Raw genomic sequence first — 23,334 nt, 5'->3', positions numbered from 1 at the left:
TTAACTCACGGAACGCCCCCTCTTCCCCTCCAATACACAGATTAGGCACAGGTGTGCAGGTATTCGTTCCAGTGACTTGAATTGGAAATGGGATAACCTCCGGGAGGTTGGTGTCAAACCATTTACCTGAGCAATGCCGCCCACCATCTTGCTCTTGACCACAACAGCCTGCTCGTCTTGGGCGTCAAAGGCTGCTTTCTGTGCCGCCTTCACCAGACTATCTGAGGCCCTCTTGACAGCGTTTCCGGCAGCCTATGAAAGGTCAGAATGGACAGTGAGGTCAGCAGGACACAAAACATGCACAGGCCTTTTGAAAGACCCGCTAAGTTCTTCATGTCTGTGACCGGAAAAACTTTCCGGACAAAAAAAAATCAGAGAAGGGAAATTGTTTCTCAAAGGTTGTCGAGCACTGGCAGTTTACTGGTGCATAGCTTTCGGTTAAGAACATTTATTTTCCACTCCCTACTGTTCATAAACAGTGGCCCCTGAAAAGGGAATGTCGATCTCCGCCAGAGCTAGTGAAGAGAACCAAAACACAGCGCACCCTCACCTCCCTCGGAGATTGCTTTAAAAGGCAATGAAGAGCTTTTTGCCATAGTTCACTCAGCAAAACATACATCTCTCTAAGACTTACTTGGCAGTCCATTAAAAACAAGGAGCCATGCCCCCCCTTCTCCTTTTGAGGCTTCGCTGAGAGATGGGACGCAATGCCGCTAGCAAGGACAGAGCTAGAGCCTCTGCTGTTTCCCTGCCCCCCCCCCCCCTCCCCTTACCGATTTATCTCTTTGTTCAGAAGGTTACTGTTCCCGTCAGAGCCACAATGGCTGCTTTCTCGTAAAACACACCATCTTTGTGTTCAGGGTAGTGAGAAAACCAGTGTGCAGGCAGAAGATGATAAATTGGAATAAAAGATGTGGAAACATAAAAACTCCTTTACACACCATCATGCCAACTCAAAACTGCACTGTGCAAAGTTTGGTTTGGACTCACTAGTGTGAAATGTTTATTGTTAAATGTATACAGTAGTTATAAAAAGTCTACACACCCCTTTTAAAATGGCAGGTTCTTGTGATGTAAAAGAATGAAACAAAGATAAATCATGTCAGAACTTTTTCCACCTTTAATGTGACCTATAACTTGAAAAATTCAATTGAAAAACAAACTGAAATCTTTGAGGGATTAAAAAATAAAAAATACTCACAATAACCTGGTTGCACAAGTGTGCACAACCTTAAACTAATACTTTGTTGAAGCACCTTTTGATTTTATTGCAGCACTCAGTCTTTTTGGGTAGGAGTTTATTAGCATGGCACATATTGACGTGACAATGTTTGCCCACTCTTCTTAGCAAAAGTGCTCCAAATCTGTCAGATTGCGAGGACATCTCCTGTGCACAGCCCTCTTCAGATCATCCCACAGATGTTCAATTGGATTCAGGTCTGGGCTCTGGCTGAGCCATTCCAAAACGTTAATCTTCTTTTGGTGAAGCCATGCTTTTGTGAATTTGGACGTGTGCTTTGGGTCGTTGTCATGCTGAAAGGTGAACCTGCTCTTCATCTTTCTAACGGACGCCTGAAGGTTTTGTGCCATAATTGCCTGGTATTTGGAACTGTTCATAATTCCCTCCACCCTGACTAAGGCCCTGGTTCCAGCTGAAGAAAAACAGCCCCAAAGCATGATGATGCCACCACCATGCTTCACTGTGGGTATGGTGTTCTTAGGGTGATGTGCAGTGTTGTTTTTGCGCCAAACATACCATTTGGAATTATGGCCAAAAAGTTTCATCAGACCATAAAACATTTTCCCACATGCTTTTGGGAGACTTGATGTTTGTATTTGCAAACTTCAGCCGGGCTTGGATGTTGTCTTTGTAAGAAAAGGCTTTCGTCTTGCCACCCTACCCCATAGCCCATTCATATGAAGAAAACAGGAGATTGTTGTCACATGTAGCACACAGCCAGTACTTGCCAGAAATTCCTGCAGGTCCTTTAATGTTGCGGTAATGTTGCTGCGGACCATGGCTTTTGCTCTGAGATACAACTAAGAAAATGTCAGGAAAATCCTACTAGAACAGCTGAACTTTATTTGTGATTAATTAGAGTCATTTTAAATTATGGCAGGTGTGTAATGACTTCTATTTAACATGAGTTTGAATGTGATTGGTTAATTCAGAACACAGCCACATCCCCAGTTATAAGAGGGTGTGCACACTTACGCAACCAGGTTATTTGTAAGGTTTTAATTTTTTTCCCCCTCGAAGATTTTCGGTTTGGTTTTCAATCAAATTGTTCACATTATAGGTCACATTAAATGTGGAAAAAGTCCTGACATGATTTATCTTTGTCTCATTCTTATAACATCACAAAAACCTGCCATTTTCACAGGGGTGTGTAGAGTTTTTATACCCACTGTATGTGAAGTACATAACCAATGCTACACATCCGTACAACCAAATAATGTTGATGTTATTCTTCCAGTTCAAATTGGGGGAAATAGAAAAGCAGTCCTTTCCTGGGGTGTATTCCTTCAATACCATTTTGATAAGACAGCAGTCAATGCCGCTAAGTCAACGTTCCATCGTCTCATTTGTTGAGTATGTCGGGGATGTGCAGTATATTATTAACTCCCAATTTAACCTCCCTACCCCCTGTCCTGATGTCACCTGCTGCCTTCCTCTCATTATACGAGTGTCAGCCGAAATACCTTCACACCCCCTGGCCAGCTACCAAACACGCTAGATCTCACACAGCACCCCAAACCTCTCCGTGTTAATAACAATCTTATGGGACATAAACCGTCAACTGACCACATGACCTCCCAGAAGGCCCTGGACCACAACCGCCCATGGTCTTTGCAGTGAACAAAGACCATGGCTGGGGGTTTTGCCATTTTCAAGGGAATGTATGTTGTTTCGCCAGACACCGCGCACAACTATGGGAATTACCCAGCAGCAGCTGCAAGCTCGGAACCAGAGGAGATAAGTCGCTGCTGATTGGGATCAGAGAATATGAGACGGTTGGCTGGATGGTGTGCATGAGGCTGAGTGCAGATACCGTACTCAGAATGGACTATTTTCAGATTGTGGCCTGACCACACCGGTAAGGAGGGAAAACTTTAACACTCTGTCCTTTTAAATTTCCTATCTTCTATATATGTTCTGTGGATTTTCTTATATCCATGACGATAGAGGTAACAGATAATTTGATGAAAAGAGATTAGAATTAGTTTTTCTGCTGGGTCCTCGGCTGTGTTGGAATAGCTGAAAAACACTGCTGCTGACAATTCTCCCAGGTGACTGATTTAACAAATATATTGTATGCATGTTTTTACCCTGATTTTTCTTTTTTCTTCCCTCCTCAAATTTTATGATATCCACATGTACACAAGGCCCCGTCTCAGGCTTTAGAGAGTTGAAGATCATGGAAGGTCTTCCCCCTAAGCATCTATGCGAAGCGTGTGAGGACATACTCACTCAACACATTACCACAGTTAGACAGCCATACATTTATACAGCCATAGATTTAGACGGTGACGTTTGTCTGACCTAAGCCTGATGTGACAGCTGCACGCACAGGGGAGCCACGTGTAACCATAGAAACTGAGACCCCTGCCTATTTATGGACCCACATAGGATCATAGATAACTTCAACTAATCATCCGCGCGTTTAACTGGCTACGACAAAACTGGGCACTGTTTAGGGTCCTCAAGGACCTGTGCTGGGACCCACTGGAGTAGACTAACAGTTACCACAGCCCTGAAACAATGCTAGCGTGTAAAACACCAAGTCGGAGACCAAATCCGGGAGGACGCCAATGCAAGAACGCAGTTGTGCTGACCAAAAACCTCAGAGGTAGAGACGAACAACAGACCGGCCCTCGACTGTTCAGAGACCAGCAGGCATACTCGCATCCTGTCACAGTAGGGGAAGCTCCTGCTAGTACAACTGCACTCTGACCTGTAATCTCTTCATGGTCTGGGAGTCCTGGTCAGCCTTGACCTTGCAGGCCACCAGGAGCTGAGCGGTGGAGGCCGACACCTGCTTGGCAGAGCTGACCAGCTTCTCCTCGCTGGCGTGGCCCTGCACCGCCGAGTTGGCCGCCTCGCACAGGTTGTTTGTCGCCGCAGCAACCATCCGGGCCTGCCAGAGACAGGGAGGGAACAGAAAGCGTATGTTTATCCTGCTTCCCGTGATGTCAGTGTGGTCAGTCTGAGCAGGTGACGTTCCTTAATCGGCGTGCCAGTTAAGGGTGTTTTTATTCATCTGTTCCGATATCTCATCGAGTGGTTCAGGAGTAAGAGTGAGACTTACGGCCGAAATGAGACCTTGAGACCACTGCCCGTCATCCACGGCATTGGCTGGACAGGCACCGACCTGAGCGAAAGGTGACAGTGTTCAGTGAAACACAATAGCGACTACACAATTTCAACCAGTTTCGGTTTGTACTAGTGGAATTTCAGAGTGCTTACCTTCCCCTGGGCGACGAGCTCCCGCTGGGCGGCAGAGGCAGCTTTGACCAGAGCGCTGGTGGCGGCTGCAATCGACTTGGCCGCCTCCAGGATCTGCTCCTCGAAGTTCAGGCTCTCGTCCGCTTCCTGTTTCCAAAGACGGGAGACTTTAGAGTCCGTAAGCAGGTGAAACACACCATATTGACTTTAGCGAGTGAGGACATGCTTTGTGTGAGACTACAACACTGCCTTTTGGACAGAGGTTGTCAACTACAGCAAGGTAACTAAAGTCCACAACATGAAGACGAACAACTAAATAGATGTATGAATAGATGCTGGTGGAGGTGGGGGTCAGGAGTGTCTAAAGTGGACAGCTAAGACCTCTGGGTCATGTGTGTTCGACCCTTCACCCACGTGTGTAGTGTAGTACCCCTGTAGTACCCCTGTAGTACCCCTGTAGTACCCCTGTAGTACCCCTAACACATCGTGATCTGTAATGGGAAGGTTGTCTCTCTCCCCCCCCCCACCACCACCCGCTGGACTGGAACGTGTGAGGCACGGGGAGACCCTGACGCGGGCGGAAAAAGCCTCCTCACCTTGGGCTTGGTGCGCGGCCTCAGCAGCTCCAGTTTCCTGGCGGCCGCTTCAATGGCGGCGGCGGCACCCAGGAGCTCGTTCTCGGCGATGACGGTGGGGTCCTCGGGGTCCACCCACTCCATCCCTGTCGACACACCACAACGCTCTTGAAGGCCACAGGACTGGAGCCGTGCGTCACACACTTGCTTTCGCGTGCGTTTCTAGCCACGCACTGCAAATGCGCCTCAGAGTTAGACCACGGTACGCGTTCATTTTGCGGCTGTATACCACGACGGCTGAGAGCTGTTCTCAGGGGTGAGGCATTGCCTAGTGCCGGGACACAACGCTTCGCCCTGGTACATTGGTGATACCGTAATTTCCCGTTTGAAAACATTTTCAACCACAGCGGGTAATACATGGGTGTGTCTAAGTTTACATTTTTAAAACTCGCTCTTTCTCACAGTTGAGTGCTTGATGACTTAGAGGTCTCAAACTCATGTAGGAAAAATTATCCAATTGGCGTTAGAGAGTTTTCGAAAACCTATTTTTTTTCTTCAACAAATAAATGTTGGTAGCGCCCTATGACAGATGTTTAATATTCATGTATATTGTATGTACATGAGGTATGAAATATCATACCCGAGGGTATATGGTCTCATATACCACAACTATCAGCCAATCAGCATTCAGGATTTGTATGTGATGAATGTCTTTCAAAGGTAGATATGCTGTCCCCGTTTGTGTCCAGTCAGTTCTACTCCTGATTGGCTGAATATGTTGTGGCGGCAGGCAGGGGTGGAGTTACTGCACTATTTCAATAGGTCTGACTGAAACAGTGTTCGCACTGACGCTGACACTACATTCATACTGCTGAGGTGACGGAGACCCTCTCAGCGGGCCCGTTAGCCCTTCCTGCCTGCCACATCAATCACCCCCTGGAGGAGACACACGTCCTCTCCTACCATCTGTTAAATCAAGACGTGGTATTATCACCAAGACATCGGCATGGATCCCCTTTCACGCTAGAACATCTCTAACCGGGGAAGGAGAAGATTGCTCTTTAAAGAAACTCAAGTCGGGGGCGGTGGTGGGGGGGGGTTCCCCTTTAAATCATTGGCCCAAAGTTCTCATCACGTTGTATTTCGGCGGTGGCGAAACTCGGCTCGTACTTGACACCTCCAGGACGTGGACAGGAGGTGGGTGTGTGAAAGGGGAGACGGGCCCTGGTGGGGGCTTAGTGGCAGTGCTGTAAATTACTCTGTCGACGCTGGTGGGACAGCCGCCCAGCCCCCCCTTATCAAAACAGACAGGACTACACTCAGGTGTATGCAGCACCTCTGCCCGGTTTCGGCCGTACTGCTGACACCTTCACATCAGATCTGGCCAGAGACTTAGGGCCTGACTACAGAGAGAGGGGACAACATTCCTACTCAAACTTCAGCCCTGGGAACCCATCTTGCCCTGGGAAGCCGTCGTGGCTACGGAGGGGACAATCGGAAGAGTGACACGTGGGGTTCGTAGCCCAGTGTAGCGGTGAGAGGTCAAGATACCTTTCATGGCCTCCGCGGCCTGGATGAGTTCAGTGACAGAGCCGGCGACGCGCTTGGAGTAGTTAGCCAGCTGCTGCTTGAGCTCGTGTGTCGGCTTCTGGATGATCTGCAATGGGAAGGGGGGGGGGGGGGGGGGGGGTCAACCGTTAGACTCTTTCTCCATCATCTCACTCACCATTAAGGTCTCCGACACTGCAGCTAAAGACAAGGGCTCTTACTCGATGTATCTTTCCTTGAATACTCGCCCCTCAAAACCAAACACCTACAGAAGGGACATCATCCTCTAATATGGTTAAGAAGTGTTCAAAGGGACAGGGGGGTGAGGACGGGGGGTGAGGACGGGGGGTGAGGACGGGGGGTGAGGACGGGGGGTGAGGACGGGGGACGGGGGACACGGGTCCAGCATGCCCACTGACACAGACTCCGGCTACACTGACAAATACACTGCAGGTCCACTGACACAGTTCAGTCTAAAACTGCAGTGTCTTTCATATCTGTCATCATGTGAAGGCACCACCATGCTACTGTGAACTCATGCATTTACAGTCGGGCAGACAAACTGAAGATACAAATAAAATCAGGCTATTTGCAATAAATCTAAATGTGCTCCAAAGTTATTTTCTGTCACTGGAAAAACATTGACCAGGGGTTCCTATCTAGGGGGACTTTCCATGCCACCAGACCTTCATTTGAGGTGATTTATTATTGGTATTATCTGTTCTGACACAATAAACATTACATTTTTTCTTTAGAAAAAAGTGCTAAAATGCCAAAGGACAACGGGACCCGTGAAAATATCCTGGGTCTCTATAACATTCAGAAACTACTGAACGATTTCCTGAAGTCAAGGACTTGGAGAATTTGAACTTTGCCCGGGAAGGAATTTTCTATTGCATTTTAATCCAACTGAATGTGGGCATGGGCTGTCATGTGGGATGAGCTTGCCAGTTGGTAGTGGGAACACCAACATGATAGTCTAACCGAGATTCATAAAAAAAAAAAACATTTACTTACAATATATTTATCTGGAGCGCACACGCACAGTTTAGAGATGTGACCGCACAACTGTGAGGTAGAAACCACCACGGTAGTTTTTCTTCCAGTACCCAAGACCAGACCTACAGTGTGAACACTGCACCACGGGTTTGATCGCATTGAGCCCTTAACACGCTATCTGACTTTAGCCAGCCCCAGGCCACACCCCCTAACTGAATGTGTGCCAGTGTCCTCAGAGTGTCTCCAGTGAGGAGGCCCTGGCCAGGCTGGACAGGTGCTGGGCAGTGACAGTGTTCTCCGAGCCCTTGGGACCCACTGCCCCGAGGCACGCCCGTTCAAATGCGCCACTAAGAAAAGACAAATGCACCATGAGGGATTTGCGTTCTGGCTGCTCGCTGACAGCAGATGCGTGGTACACGTAGGTCGATGCGGTGGCGTAACGCGCACCCGCGCATTAAGCTGAGCGAGAGAAAGGCTGACTACGACTGGGAATTGTAACCAGCGTATCAAAACGGGCAGTGAAGGCGCGTATCAGATGCGCGTATGGTCTGCTGCGCACTCAGACAGGGGTTCAAACACACACAGGCACAGACACGTTAGGCACACCATCCCTGGACGCGCATTATCCGCGACAAACACACGTCGCCATGCAACAAGAGAACATTAGTTGCGTGTTTAGTGTCACTGTGTACTCGGCTGTGTTCCCGAATGGGTCAACCTGCTAAAATCACACACACATTACATCCTGCGTCCTGTGAAGCTCACTCGGGGGGTGCTTGCGACGCCAGGTACGCTGTGTACATATGGTGTGCGTGTGTGGACCTGGTCTGAGGTAATACAATATGTGTGTGTGTGTGTGTGTTTGGGGGGGGGGGGGGGGTGGCTCTGCAACACGTTAGGGTAGTCTTGTGCGGTCTTGTGTAAGGTGTCACTGAACTCGCGTAAACTAAACTGGGCCCGGGTTTAAACGGTGCAGGGGAGGTAATGTAACGTTAGCGTTACCTGACAGGACAAACATCCACCAGAAATGATTCATATTGACAGAGCCAGGAGAGGTGCTGTGTAGCTCTGGTCCAGGACGTGTTATGGAGGCGTACGTATGTTAAGTCCCAAGCTCCACACTCACGCAGTCAGACAGCCGTATTAATACTCACCGGCTACGTAAACCGTCAACAGTGAGACCCAGAACGTTGGTGAACATGGGGGCGAGGAGGGGGGTGGGGGTGAATGGAGGGGAAACTCATCAACACCCTTCAGCCACATTTTAACGAAAATTCCAATTCACAGTAGAGAAAGTGTTGATATTTTCATGTTGACAGTGATACATTTAATCATGGTGGGATTATATCCGGAGATCTGTGCACACGTCACACACATTTTCCTAAATCCGTCTCTCGTCATGTCCGAGTGAGTCTGTCCGAGTCAAGGAGGTTCAAGAAAGAGCTCTGCCCATTTATTGGACCATTTTTATGTAGAAATAACATGACCATTTATTTAAACTTCCAGTACCTCCGCGTCCTGAGGTAACCACTGGCTGAATCCTCTGGTGGACTGTGTTCACCAGGGAGACCTAATTCCTAGTTGACATGTTACCCGATATCCCAAACAAGAGTGACTCTTCCCACCCCAGGCCTAAAGGACTCCCCCTGCCAACCAGTAAGACCACCACTCATGCCCCCGGCCTTTACAGTGTTGGTCCCAAACTGCTAATAACAGTGACTAACGTCAGCTCTGTCGAACCCAGGCCAAGATAACATTTCAGCGTCCAGTCATTTCTATTTTACCAAACATCAGAAAGAAAGCGTTCGTACGCTTGCCGACCAAACGCCCACCATTTCCAATAACATAAAAAGAAAGAGTTTGAGTCCAGTCTCACCACTAGAACGTGCTCCAGCAGGCCCAGGTATCCCACGGCACACTCCTTGCCGTAACGTAGGGCCCGGCTCTGGACGTCCCTGCTGACCTCGGGGTGGTAAGCTGCTTGCTGTGGAGGAATACAGACACACTGGTCTGAGACGTGGAGGAGTGTTGCTAACGCAAATACGCAGTATGGTTCAACCAGGGCGTTTAACCCTAAGATCAGCGAGGGGGGGGGGGGGGGGTCTCTCCTTAGGTCAAAGGGCGGTACCTTGCACGAGTGCAGCATGTCGGCGATGGCTCTCCTGCTCAGGTTGGCCGTGGCGATGACGTCCTCCTGGCGACACGAGTTCCCGGCGGCCACTGCTTTGGCCGTTGCCAGGGTGATGCCTTTGGTCATGCGGATGAAGTCCTCCGGAGTGGATGTTTTGGGTGGAGGATCGGCACTGCTGAACACCTGACAGACCAAACATCAACACAACACTTAGCCTGTGGGTAGATACAACACTTAAACACCGGGTAAAACCGGCCCATAATTACACTCACAAGAGGTTATATTTATATCAAAATACATTTTACAGGTGGACTCAGCTTACTGTGATGATACATATGCGCTTTGTGAGCGAAAAGACCATAGCACAAGATCATGATGTATTGATGTTAAGACCAGTTTTTGTAGTATTACAGCACTGATGTGCGTGATGAGTGACCAGATCACATTGTGAGTAGAAACAGGAAGCACACGTCTCACATTGACCGTTTATTTATGACAGAGACAAAACTAAAATTGGTCACATTCCAGTGGAGACGTGGAGACTTTGGCCGTTGGTGACACTTGTTCAACAGGCCAGACCTCTGGCGGGAACGGCACGGGAATACAACCAGAACAGACCGGAGACCTGAGGAGGAATTAGTGTGTGTGTGTGTCGGAGCCACTCACGGCCAGTTCCTGCTTGATGTGTTCGATGGTGGCCTCTAACCCCCGCGTGCCCTTGGTGGCCTCGTCTTCCACCGCCTTCACCGTCTTCAGGAGGGACGTCACATTGGTCACCATCACCTGGAGGACACAGTCACACCACGAAAGGCATTAGACGCCAACGGCCCCGTTCCCTGATCGGTCCAGAGGCCTCCGCCTCACAGGTGCATTCACAGTCAGGTACGGTGGATGGACGAAGAGGAGGGCGTGTGTGAGCGGGAGAGTGGTGACGAAGAAGAGAAACGGAAGGGGGAGAGACTGGGCCGAAATGGGAAGACTAAAGTGACTTTGGGTCCCTGAAATGCCCTGATTTAACCACCATCATCCATATTATTCCTGTAACACACTACTGCACATCGCTGCTGCTACAGTTTATTAATCTGCTACCTTTACCTCCATGAACAGAAACACACTTCATGACCTGTGACCCCCTGCACCCTGACCGGTCCTCTACATTGGGACTAGATTATAGGACATGGGGTTGAGGGAGAAGGTGGTTTCAAGGCACGACTCTCAGTGAGTGCTCCGGTGTGACACTGCCCCGTTTTGTGGTAGCAGATGGAGGAGGGTTGGGGGGGGGGGGGTTGGAGTCTTCAGTTACACCCCCCCCCGCCCCCAGCTGTCGACAGACTCTTCAGTTCAGACTCAGATGATTTATCACTGACAAACGGCCTTGAAGAACACATGGCCATGGGTCGCTTTGGATGAAAGCGTCCGCTAAACGGTATAACTATTCTGAATACTTGTTATTATTATTTCTACAACACTGTCCTCTGGTCAGTGCCCATAACGGATTCCTGTTACAGCTCAAACAAAGGCAGGACCTGGCTAGAGAAAGGTCGGCCTTCGCTGTGGTCTTAAGCAGAACTGGGGTAGCGGGCTGCCTAACGAGCTGACAGTCAGCAAAACACAGAGCGCTAGTGCAAACCCACCCACTTCACACCCAATGTGACATTTATTCATTTTCTCCTAAAATGACCCTGGAGACAGAATGATTTATAGCCCTGGGTTGAGGTTTGTGTTTCTGTTTTGGCTGTAATGTAACATCCAAATATTTTAATGACAGCTGTGTGGTCAAGGGGGGGGGGGGCGTGTAGATGGAAAAGGGCTATATATACTCTCTATCGTATGTCTTTGTTGTGTCGGGGTGGGGGGGGGGGAGATTGGAGTCCCTGTAAAAACCCAACATATGCGAGTGACATTACCACCTTTGAGGTGGTCACACAGGGCAGAGTGATCAGCCCTATTTTACAGACCCACTACATATCCACAGGTTCACTGACAGGACTAGATGGATGGAGGGAACGCAGCGCGACCAGAACTCGAGTGAGGACCCGATCCCTCAGAGGGCAAGCAAGTGAACGTGCTGCGAGGGCAGGTGCCTGAACGGCTCCGCGGGGACTCGGGTCGGGAGCGGCGCCGGTTGCTTTCACACGCACCTTGGCGGAGTTCTTCAGCTGCAGCATGGCGGGGTCATCGTGAGGCTTGCCCGCCGCTGCCTTGGTCGCAGTGATGAGGTCACCGAGGGCCTTGGCCACGTCTTTGACTGCGTTGATCAGGACGACCTGTAGAGGGCGCAGTACCAAGAGAGAAAGGTGAATGGACGTTCAGCGGGGACGTGTGTGTGTGTGTGTACACGTACAGTATGCGGATGCACGCGCACACCAACACACACACACATACACACCAACACACACACACACCAACACGCAATCTGAGGACCAATCACAGGACAAGGAATGTCCTTATGGTTCAAATGATGGAATGGGATGACCAAGGACCACCGGGTTATAGAAACACATTTACCTGAGATATAACAAGTGTCTTATTCAAACTACAGTAGGCAGACTGCTAGACAGAAGCAGAGCACATCAATCTAAACAGTTAAACGTGGACCACCAGATCATTTATTTCCTCTCAACAAAAAAAAAACGAAAGGATTTTAGAAGATCAATTGTTCTATAAAAGCTACTAACAATTCAAAAATAAAGGTACTAATCACTGCATGTTGGGAAAAAGGTAACCTGTCATTCAAATTAGTGTGTTCACAAATGCATTGTGGGGCAGGATATGGCATGGATTAAGGCAGAGCCAATCCTTTAAATGAGCCAATCAAATATTTCACATTATGCTGTAACTATGAGACATGAGGGCAAACCCTTCAAAACAATCAGAATGAATAAAGACTGCACAAACGCTGAGGGTTGTTTTTCTTGGCAATACCAGCCTGGCTAACTTTGTTAGCTAAAAACTGAAATGACCCTTATGCTAACTTGTGATCAGACCTACAAACTGAATTCAGTAGAGCTTCAGTAGAATTCAAGCACCCTTTTGAAGCCAATTCTATTTCTTAAAACAATTTAATCTGATTATCTAAAGAAAACAGCTCCAACACTGTTAGAAATGCTCTTGTTTGTTGCGGGCTTTAAGCATTTGGAGGCTAATGCAGCATGTACTGTTGCTAGCAGCTTGGAGCAGTATGTACAAGAGCGATTAAAACCTATGATCAACCAATCATCAATCAGTTTAAGAGACATCAGCCAAAACTACAGGCCAATACATTGGCACCCCCCTGAACAGTAACAGGTTCATTACCCTGCTTAGCATTGGCGAGATGAAGACAGCTATTCAGTATTTATTCAAATTAGCTGGGATGGTAACAGGTGGAAAAAGGCTGGTGGGGAAAAAAAGCACTCTGCAATAGTAAAACTGCATCGGCACCAACCAGTTGGGCTCATTGCCAATGTCTTTCTTCATCATAATGCCTTGGCAGGACCAAGCACGCCGGATCACAAACAAACAGAGACATCTTGGATTCTGCCACAGTGAATCCACGGACAGACAAGTGCATATCAAAGAGCACAGACAGACAGACGGAGACAGTTTGGGTGAGTTCACGTTCAGGGAGGAGAGTACCCACATCCGTAGAGAGATCGGGTCCCTCGGAAGAAAAAAGAGCCTTTTCCGTAAGAGTGAAGCAAGAAAAGCAAGCGCAGAGAAAGCACTCGATTAAAGATTCGTTCATACATTTCAAGATCTTCCAGCTACATAAACTACTAAAAACTAGTAGCAAAGACTACCAACTTGTACTCAAAATAATGTTTGATTCTTTTAATTAAAAAACTAAAACTTTCAAATCAAGAACAGTCCAGGAGAAATAAAAGACTTTTGAATACAATGTTAAAACCTAATACGCCTCTCCATTTTAAGGCGAAACACTAACTAGATTTCCTAGGAGCTTGCTCACTTAAACCGGATCCCTTATTTAGACCGGCACAAGACGGGACAGCCACGCCCATACAACAGTACCTGCGTCTCCGGGTCCTCGGCTCCCAGGCTGGCAGCGCCCAGTTTGACCACGTCGGCAAGTTTGGTGATGGTGGTGACGGAGGACTGGGCGGCCTGGGCCAGTCTCTCTTGGCTGGCCCCGGCGCCGGACACCAACAGCTTGGTGTCCTCCACCAGAGCCTTGGCCGTCTTCAGAATGTTCTCTCTACAGGACACACAAATCACCGTCAGTGGCCGTTTATGTGCCGTGCATTCGGGAAACATGGCACCGTCGTGTTGAAGTACTTTAATTCAAAATAGTGTGCCAAATAAAAACATTTCATTTTTCTTTCCAAAAAAAAAATATGGTGTAAAACATTTAACAAAAATCTAGACTTTCTGTTGCATGACAAAAAATAAATAACCTGCTTTAAAATCTAATGAGTTCCACCAGACACTGGACAGTACCTGTGGTCCGCGAAGGTCTCAGAGTTCTCGCGGTTCAGCGTGCCGGCGGTGGCGAACATGATGGTGGTGTCCAGGTCGGCGATGATCCCCGACACGGCACTGGCGGCTGTGATGCAGGCCTGGGTGCCACGGTTACCAGCCTGGAGGGCAGCCAGCACGTGGGACACCTGAAGGGGGGGGTGGGGGGGGAGAGAGAAGTCATGCCAAATTGTCGATAATAATCCTGTTTGGTCACTAAAACGAATCAGCATGTACATGAGAACCCAAGACAGATCACGTCTTGTGTTCAACTGTGAACTAACTGGACAGGGAACCAGGACTATTTATTGGCAAGGACAGGCATCTACTTTTCACAAATAGTGGTTACAAAATTAAGGAAATCCTCCAAATTTCTGCAATGTTCAGCCCCAGTCAAAATAGCCAGGCTTCCTTGTCAATTCTCAGGGGAAAAAGGTTGGGCGATTCAATGCAGACATTTTGTCCCCGTGAGGTAATTTTTGGTTTATAAAACAGAACACATTAGGCCAAAATAAAGACGTCGCCACAAAACGTAAAATGTAGAAAGAAAGCACTTATCTCGGTCAGAGGAGAGACAGAGGAGGTCATTTTTGGCTCACCTTCTCGGAGACCTTGCGCGCACTCTCAATAAGTTCCTTCTTGGTGAAGGAGTCGTTGGGGCTACACTGCAGGGCTCCTGCTCTGGTGACCAGGGAAGTACAGTTGAAGCCCAGCTCCCCAACCTGCTTCTTGATGTGTGATCCAATCTGTGCAAAGGAAAAGTCAGGACTCTTCAGAAAGCTCCTTTACAGTGGAATACAATTTTGTTTTGCTCCAATCCAGAATTACTTGAGTCAGTGCAAATATCAACAGTAACTGATTTGCAGCAAAACATGCTACTGTAAATAGAATTAAAGAAGATTTAATCCCTCACAAACCTCTAAGTGAATTTTAGGATCTCTACAGCATTGTACAATATGTAATCTTTCTGTTTAACCGAGACACAATCTGTGAGAATTATCACGCTAATGAACCAGATTCTCACAGCATTATCATAGCAGCACTGAGTATGTGCATTCATTTTGTAATTAGCGTGTGTCATATTCATGACATTAACAGCCATTGTCAGATACCTCGTCGTTCTCGGCAGTGATGGCAGCGTATTTGGCCTCGGTTGCCAGGTCACCAAACTCGTTGGTCAGTTCGCTGGCCAGACCTCCCAGCTCATCCGGGTTGGTGTTGGACTTCGTCACCTGAAAGAGAAGACGTTTAGTCTGACGACCTCTCGTATGACTGACGCAGACTGGACCTCTCTGCCCAAAACGACACCACACGGCCGTGACCCCCCGCATGTTCACAACCGGCACCCCCCCTCACCATCTCCTGGACCGTGACGGCGACGGCCTTGGCCGTCTTCACCATGGTGGTCTGGTAGTCCACGAAGGTGCCCTCGGGCTCGCCGGCCGGGCCCTCCTCCATCTTGTTGATGGCGGCGGTGATGGAGTCCACCATGCTGCCCACGGCGCCCGCCGCGCTGGCCGTCTCCGACAGGGTGGCTCCCAGGTCGTCCACGGCCTCCTTCATCATCTGGACGGACTCCTCCAGGGCCTCCTGGGTGTGGGCCGCCTGAAACAACACAGACCAGCTCAGAGGAACAGCGCCCACGACCTGCCGGGCCCCGGGAAGCTGACGGGGAGAGATGCGCACTGACCGCCATCCCCACGGCGACCACGTTGTGTTTGTTTAACAGGGTATTGGAAACGGTAAAATATGGCCGACCTAACTTGGTCTTTCATTAGGAAACAGGAACATTGGCGCCCCGATGAAATGGAATCTGCTGTGTTCTGCTGGATCGAAGCCGACGGCGGCCCAGGGAACGCAACCCACCGTCCCGGAACTGCAGGCGCAGTGCTCAGCAAAACAGAGCTAGCCGTGTGGGTGTTACCTTGGGGTTTCCTCCTGCCTCCTTGGCCGTGTAGAGCATCTGCAGGGCCGACTCGGCCAGTGTCTTGGTCTGGTCCAACACTGCCATCTGCTGCTGGTTGCTCTGGAGCTTACTGGCCGTGCCGATTGCAGCCATGACCAGGGGCTCAAAGTAGCTCACCATCTGAGACACCTGAGCGAGAGAGAGGGGCGGGGCGGGGCGGGGGGGTGTGTGGTATGTTGTTTATGCGTGTTTAGAATCTGTTAGTAGATTCACTATCATCCTTCGGTTAGCCAAGGCTTTCACAGTTTTTGAAAGCGAGTGGTCTGGGTGACATGTGGCCCCTATCGCAACATACCATTTTCAGGGGACCCGCTTCGGCTCAACAGTGCTACCTTCACGACCACTCGCCCCAAAATCCCAGAATGCATTTTTAAGCGTTAAGGTATACGGCGTTGTGCCTAAGAACAGGTCTTTTGCCGTGGCATTTTGGCCAAATACAACACCTCCCCTGGCATTACTGCTTAATGATACCGTGTGTGGACTATGTCTATTCTGCAGACTGTGCGTACCCTTTCTTTTGAATACAAAGACACAGTCTGAAACAAAGTCAGGTCGACCAAACCATTTCAGATAAAAGGTTGCATGAGGTAAGAACACAGGTGTAATTTAATGGGCGAGAGTGTAAGCAGTTGGGAACGGTGTCATTTACGGGGATTGTCTTACCTTGTGACCGAGGTGAGAGGCTTCAGAACGGGCTGCCATGGCAACCGGCTCGATCAGATTGCTGATCTCCTGGACAGAAGCAGCCATCTGCTCATGAAGAGCCTGACACACACACACACACACACACACACACACACACACACACCACACAGAGTTAGGCTGGTAGACATATATTCAGACATATAGTTATGCAGGTAGACATTTTCACAAATTCAGGATAAAGTTTGGACATAACCATTTAAATGATTCAAGTGAATGGGTAAGTCCAAACCTTTGACTGGTACAGTACATTCAGAAAGATACTTGGCTAAACATACATATATTCAGGCAGACAGACAGGATCAGTGAGACAGAAAGTCGGGCATGTAGACCTTCAGAGAGACAGACAGGCAGGTAGACACATCCAGACAGGCAGGTAGACATATTCAGACAGACAGGCAGGTAGACACATTCAGACAGACAGGCAGGCAGAAACATTCAGACAGACAGGCAGGCAGAAACATTCAGACAGGCAGGTAGACATATTCAGACAGACAGGCAGGTAGACATATTCAGACAGACAGGCAGGTAGACATATTCAGACAGACAGGCAGGTAGACATATTCAGACAGACAGGCAGGTAGACATATTCAGACAGACAGGCAGGTAGACATATTCAGACAGGCAGGCAGGTAGACATGCACAAAACAGACACCTCGTTGGAGACGTCATCTCTGGGAGTCAGTTGCTGACTGATGGCAGCCAGGGAGGCTTGGTCCACCTCTCTGATACAGTTGTTGAGCACCTCAATGGCCTCATCACACTCCCTCTGCCCTGGGGCTTTATCTCTGTAGAGACACACACACACACACACAGTTTAAGGAGTGGTTTTGGTAATGCCAATTTACCGTTTTGCAGCACAGTGGCCCCACAAACACGGTGTGCGTGTTTTAAAACATCCTATCTTAGACAATCAAATTGTTATGGGGAAATAGATGATTACATCAAACAATGCAAACCAAGCCACTGAGCAGCTCTTACCAGTAACCTGGGAAGTTTGGAAAAGTTTCCAGATTTTCTCAATCCTAGTCACAACAACACCGCCCACCCCCCCGCCACCCCCTGGTGAGTCAAGTCTTCGTCCGGGCCGCAGCCGGCAAGCATTACCTCATGCTGGTGATGAGCTTCTTGATGGAGTCAGACACGGTCCTGGAGTGTCCGGCCAGCACCGACCACTTGGGGGGGTCTTTGGGGTTGACGGCCAGGGAGCGGGCAGTCTGAATCAGACCTGTGGAGCTCTCCAACATCGTCTTGGCGGCTGCCACGATGGGCTCCATGGCTGCCAGACCCTGGGTGTCAGGAGAGCATGGTCACTCATCCACCACACGCTTAATTACATATTTCACACTATCATATCTGTACTTGATGCCTGAGAAAGGATCGTATCGTACGCACCTGTTGCATTCTTCCCTAAACAGTGCTAAGGCAATGAATACTACCTTCTACTTTTTATTTCACTATTGATCATATTACTGTTTGTACTGCATTTTTAAAGCAATGAGCAAGGAAGCATTTAGCTGGGTCATTAACTCCTGTGAACTTGTGGCAAGAAAAATGATGTTTACAGGTTTGGTTTGCGTCCCAAACTCCAGTGGAGAATGTAATCTCTCAGAATAAAATCAATTAGCATGCATTAGACACATGAAAGGCTTGTGGCGCAGGCTCGGCTTTGAAGCGGTGTTATTCAACATGTTGACGTCAAAGAAATGTGTCAACATAGATAACAGATGAAACATGACAAATTGGGTTTGTCTATAATGGAAATGCACAGCTTACGGCAAACCTCTGAATCCTTGGACAAATCCCAAAACTGGGCCCTAAGCCCATATGCACTCATAGAGATGGGAGAATTTGACTGGCATGAGGAAAATGGTGAAACTTCTGGGGTTAGTACAGGGACGGTATAGGGGGAGATGGGGTTAGTACAGGGACGGTGTAGGGGGAGATGGGGTTAGTACAGGGACAGTGTAGGGGGAGATGGGGTTAGTACAGGGACAGTGTAGGGGGAGATGGGGTTAGTACAGGGACAGTGTAGGGGGAGATGGGGTTAGTACAGGGACGGTGTAGGGGGAGATGGGGTTAGTACAGGGACGGTGTAGGGGGAGATGGGGTTAGTACAGGGACAGTGTAGGGGGAGATGGGGTTAGTACAGGGACGGTGTAGGGGGAGATGGGGTTAGTACAGGGACAGTGTAGGGGGAGATGGGGTTAGTACAGGGACAGTGTAGGGGGAGATGGGGTTAGTACAGGGACGGTGTAGGGGGAGATGGGGTTAGTACAGGGACGGTGTAGGGGGAGATGGGGTTAGTACAGGGACGGTGTAGGGGGAGATGGGGTTAGTACAGGGAGGGTGTAGGGGGAGATGGGGTTAGTACAGGGACGGTGTAGGGGGAGATGGGGTTAGTACAGGGACGGTGTAGGGGGAGATGGGGTTAGTACAGGGACGGTGTAGGGGGAGATGGGGTTAGTACAGGGACAGTGTAGGCTGTACCTCAGGGCTGATCTGAGCGGGGACGCTGGCGAACTCAGGGTTGGAGGCGAAGGCAGTAAGGTTATCCACAGCTTCTATCAGGGGGCCAGTGGCAGCTTTACACTTCTCCCGGTTCTCATGGTTAAATGCTCCGTCCAGGGCCTACACACACACACACACACACACACACACACACACACACACACACACACACACACACACACACACACACACACACACAAAATAAATACTAAATCATATCACTAATGATGTATTTCAAACAGGCACAAGAGGGTGTGTTTTATTTTATTTTTTAATGAATGTGTCATGCTAACAATCACCCCCTCAGGCCTTATTGATAACACTCTGTATACCACACCCCCTCGGGCCTTATTGCTAACACTCTGTATACCACACCCCCTCGGGCCTTTCACCCAAGCAGCATTGGGGATTTGAACCAGACGGTTTGTGATGTTAAAAGTGGATATGGAACTTGTCTCATGACGTACAACTGTATGAGCCAATCACATTATAATACGTTTATGTCATTTCGCAGGAGCTTTCACTTAAGCAGCTTGAAGTCACGCATGCATCCAGTTTTTGCGTAGGTGGTCCCGGTAATTGAACCCCGCTATCCTGGGGTTGCAAGCATGATGCGCTGTCAACAGAACCTTGCCGAGGCCCCAAACTTGTGATATCCGTTGACAGCTAGGTCCCCTATGAGACGAATGACTGTCTGCCACGGACCTTGATGGACTTGACCAGGTTGGCAGTGCTGTTGGCCACCTCCTTGGCGGACTGGACGAACTGCCGCTTGGCAACCGGGTTGGCCGTTTTGGAGGAGGCTACGCGACAGGCATTGCAGAGGGCTGAAGTATGCTTGGCGACGATGGTGGCGGCAGAGAGGACCTTGGGGGGGGGGGGGGGAAAGAGAATGAATTTGAGGAGACTGAACAACAATCCTGGTTGATGGACATGCTCTTCTCCATCTTTGACAGCGCATCACCGGGAACAGTGACATGGTACGCCGTGCAAGTTCAGTTAGGTGACTAAATCAATCAGTTGGTTCTACGAGAGCTATGGAGTGTCTGCGCGCTTGTTTTTATTACCTTGTGGAGACAAAATGTCCCCATAAGTATAGTAAAACATGAAAAAGGTTTTAACCTGCCTCGTCAGGAAATCTTTTAGGGCCCCATGTGGGTTAGAATTGAGTTAGAATTGGGGGTTATTTAAGGTCCAGGTGTTGTTGGTTAAGTTTAGGAATTACATCCAGATAAAGTTTAGGCATAAATGTTCCTTTATTGAGGTTAAGGTTAGGGTTAGGTTTAGGGTTAAGATTAGGGCAAGGGAGCATGCAATATAGTTTTTCTGGGCCCCATGAGTTTATAAAAACAAACGTGTGTGTGGTATCTACCTGGGACTGGGTACACGCAGGGTCCACCAGGTTTTGGCAGGCCATCTGGATGGCCTGGTTGGCCCGGGCAAACTGGGCAGGGTCCACCAGACCCTTCTGGCCCGCGTGGCTGTTTGAGTCGGACACGCCAACCAGGTAGGCACCCTGTAAGGTCAACACAGGTCGCTGCTCAGTTTCTACCCATCAGCAATGGCCCTTAATCTAAAATGTGGATACATTTTGTATGGACGGTATCATGACTAACTAGACCAGAGAACCACTCTCAGAGCACAACCAAATACAGTACCACAGGAAAACAAGACATCCTGCAGTAAGAGACCTAGATCTCTCAGACAGAACCACAGTTTACCAGAGAGAGAGAGAGAGAGAGAGAGAGAGAGAGAGAGAGAGAGAGAGAGAGAGAGAGAGAGAGAGAGAGAGAGAGAGAGAGAGAGAGAGAGAGAGAGAGAGAGAGAGAGAGAGAGAGAGAGAGAGAGAGAGAGAGAGAGAGAGAGAGAGAGAGAGAGAGAGAGAGAGAGAGAGAGAGAGAGAGAGAGAGAGAGAGAGAGAGAGAGAGAGAGAGAGAGAGAGAGAGAGAGAGAGAGAGAGAGAGAGAGAGAGAGAGAGAGAGAGAGAGAGAGAGAGAGAGAGAGAGAGAGAGAGAGAGAGAGAGAGAGAGAGAGAGAGAGAGAGAGAGAGAGAGAGAGAGAGAGAGAGAGAGAGAGAGAGAGAGAGAGAGAGAGAGAGAGAGAGAGAGAGAGAGAGAGAGAGAGAGAGAGAGAGAGAGAGAGAGAGAGAGAGAGAGAGAGAGAGAGAGAGAGAGAGAGAGAGAGAGAGAGAGAGAGAGAGAGAGAGAGAGAGAGAGAGAGAGAGAGAGAGAGAGAGAGAGAGAGAGAGAGAGAGAGAGAGAGAGAGAGAGAGAGAGAGAGAGAGAGAGAGAGAGAGAGAGAGAGAGAGAGAGAGAGAGAGAGAGAGAGAGAGAGAGAGAGAGAGAGAGAGAGAGAGAGAGAGAGAGAGAGAGAGAGAGAGAGAGAGAGAGAGAGAGTGAGTGAGTGAGTGAGTGAGTGAGTGAGTGAGTGAGTGAGTGAGTGAGTGAGTGTGTGAGTGTGTGTGTGTGTGAGTGTGTGTGTGTGTGTGTGTGTGTGTGTGTGTGTGTGTGTGTGTGTGTGTGTGTGTGTGTGTGTGTGTGTGTGTGTGTGTGTGTGTGTGTGTGTGTGTGTGTGTGTGTGTGTGTGAAAGAGCAAGAACTGACTGCTGAAAAGAGCTTGGCACACCCGCCCCTCCACCCAATTTGATATGCAGTCTTAGGTCCAGATGTTCCCAGCCAATGTTCTAAGCGTAAGGATATCTGGCTGGCCGAGGGAAGGAATAACTGGGCCAGGGCATTAGAGCGTGGATCATCCAGCATTTCCCAGAGGGCATTTGGGTGGTGCCAGTCCAAAACAGGCCCTCAAGAGGGTCTTGGGCTAAAGTAGCACACTATCAGCAGAACGGGGCACCAATTGGGCCGGCCCTGTTCCACAGGTTGGCGGGGGCGGGGTTACCTGGGCGGCAGCCTCTGTCAGACCACACAGGGCCTTGGAGGCGGAGCTGACAGAATCCCCAAACTCAGGCAGGTTGCTGTTCTTGGTGTTGTGGGAGATTCCAGCCATAGCTTCTCCCAGGACCTATAAAACATTAGACAAATACGTTTTAAATGTACTTCCTTTACATTTAAATAAATTCCGTGTATATATTTATATATTTTTTTTCTTTCCATTCCTACCACAACAGAAAAAAGAAAGGGGTCGGATGTATTGTAGGTCAGACATCCTCTAGATACAGAGACATGCAGTTCCTTCTCTTTTATTCCACTCAGGAATCTCAAGAGCACTCCTGGCAAGTCAGTTCACTAGACCTCATTAAATGGATAGAGTGACATGTCATTCTCCTCCAAGGATGAAAATGGAATGGAGATGTGGGGGAATGAGAGTCGAGGAAGAGAGGAGTGGCAGCAGAGAGGGACAGGAAAAGGGAAGGCACGAGAGAAAAGGCTGGAGGAAAGGCGGGATATTTGTCAAGCAGGACTCAGTCGGGAATCTACCTTGGAGTTCTCCATGACACTGTCAATGCAGTCGAAGTAGGACAGGTCACTGACGGCCTCAGTGGGGTTCTCAAGCATTCCCCGAACCGTCTGGGGACACAGAGTACACTGGTTAGATAGACAGACAGACAGACAGACAGACAGACAGAGGCACACACACACACACAGGCGCACACACACACACACACGCACCGATGGTACTACATGGACTGTACTACACAGAAATGGACATGCAGAGACGCAATCACACACACATTTAAACCTGTCAAAGCTGTACTCTTCAACTGACAATTTAATGTCCCTTTAACAAAGCGCTTCAAGCTGTGTAACAGGAGTCTGGAACACGACACATCAAACAGTTTTCATCTCTCCCTCAGATGGCACTGTCACTGAGTAGGAGGAATGAGTCTGTAGTGGTACTTCACAGGAACTTTGCTACCGTGCCAATTTTAATCTGTGACCAAATAAAACTTTGATATTAAATGTAGACTTAGATTTCATTTAATATATGCAGAATAATACATTTTTTGTATAAAAACAAAATGTAAGAGTTGATTGACAGTAGC

General features: G+C 48.9%; 1 protein-coding gene across 4 annotated transcripts in view; it reads right to left on the bottom strand.

Annotated features, from left to right (window-relative positions):
• Positions 1-23,334, bottom strand: part of tln1 (talin 1) — a 77,861-nt gene that overhangs the window by 1,496 nt on the left and 53,031 nt on the right. For 3 of the 4 annotated variants that reach the window (XM_029125206.2, XM_029125205.2, XM_029125207.2), the window contains 25 exons: positions 22,769-22,858; positions 22,230-22,352; positions 20,707-20,850; positions 20,040-20,201; positions 19,314-19,454; positions 17,931-18,112; positions 17,479-17,611; positions 16,785-16,886; positions 16,080-16,250; positions 15,512-15,760; positions 15,268-15,387; positions 14,755-14,901; positions 14,138-14,304; positions 13,712-13,895; positions 11,842-11,967; positions 10,367-10,483; positions 9,698-9,883; positions 9,446-9,553; positions 8,724-8,726; positions 6,574-6,679; positions 5,044-5,168; positions 4,469-4,594; positions 4,311-4,373; positions 3,957-4,139; positions 127-252 (listed from right to left, as the gene is read on the bottom strand). In XM_029125206.2, the coding sequence (XP_028981039.2) occupies positions 127-252; positions 3,957-4,139; positions 4,311-4,373; positions 4,469-4,594; positions 5,044-5,168; positions 6,574-6,679; positions 8,724-8,726; positions 9,446-9,553; positions 9,698-9,883; positions 10,367-10,483; positions 11,842-11,967; positions 13,712-13,895; positions 14,138-14,304; positions 14,755-14,901; positions 15,268-15,387; positions 15,512-15,760; positions 16,080-16,250; positions 16,785-16,886; positions 17,479-17,611; positions 17,931-18,112; positions 19,314-19,454; positions 20,040-20,201; positions 20,707-20,850; positions 22,230-22,352; positions 22,769-22,858 (3,384 nt within the window). The remainder of the gene's footprint in view (positions 1-126; positions 253-3,956; positions 4,140-4,310; positions 4,374-4,468; positions 4,595-5,043; positions 5,169-6,573; positions 6,680-8,723; positions 8,727-9,445; positions 9,554-9,697; positions 9,884-10,366; positions 10,484-11,841; positions 11,968-13,711; positions 13,896-14,137; positions 14,305-14,754; positions 14,902-15,267; positions 15,388-15,511; positions 15,761-16,079; positions 16,251-16,784; positions 16,887-17,478; positions 17,612-17,930; positions 18,113-19,313; positions 19,455-20,039; positions 20,202-20,706; positions 20,851-22,229; positions 22,353-22,768; positions 22,859-23,334) is intronic. The other variant, XM_029125208.2, reaches the window with a different exon arrangement.

This window comes from Esox lucius, chromosome 14 (genome assembly GCF_011004845.1).
Source record: "Esox lucius isolate fEsoLuc1 chromosome 14, fEsoLuc1.pri, whole genome shotgun sequence".
In the NCBI taxonomy this organism is placed as follows: Eukaryota; Metazoa; Chordata; class Actinopteri; order Esociformes; family Esocidae; genus Esox; species Esox lucius.
Note: the sequence above shows the minus strand (reverse complement) of the source record. Positions and strands in the feature narration are given on the sequence as shown.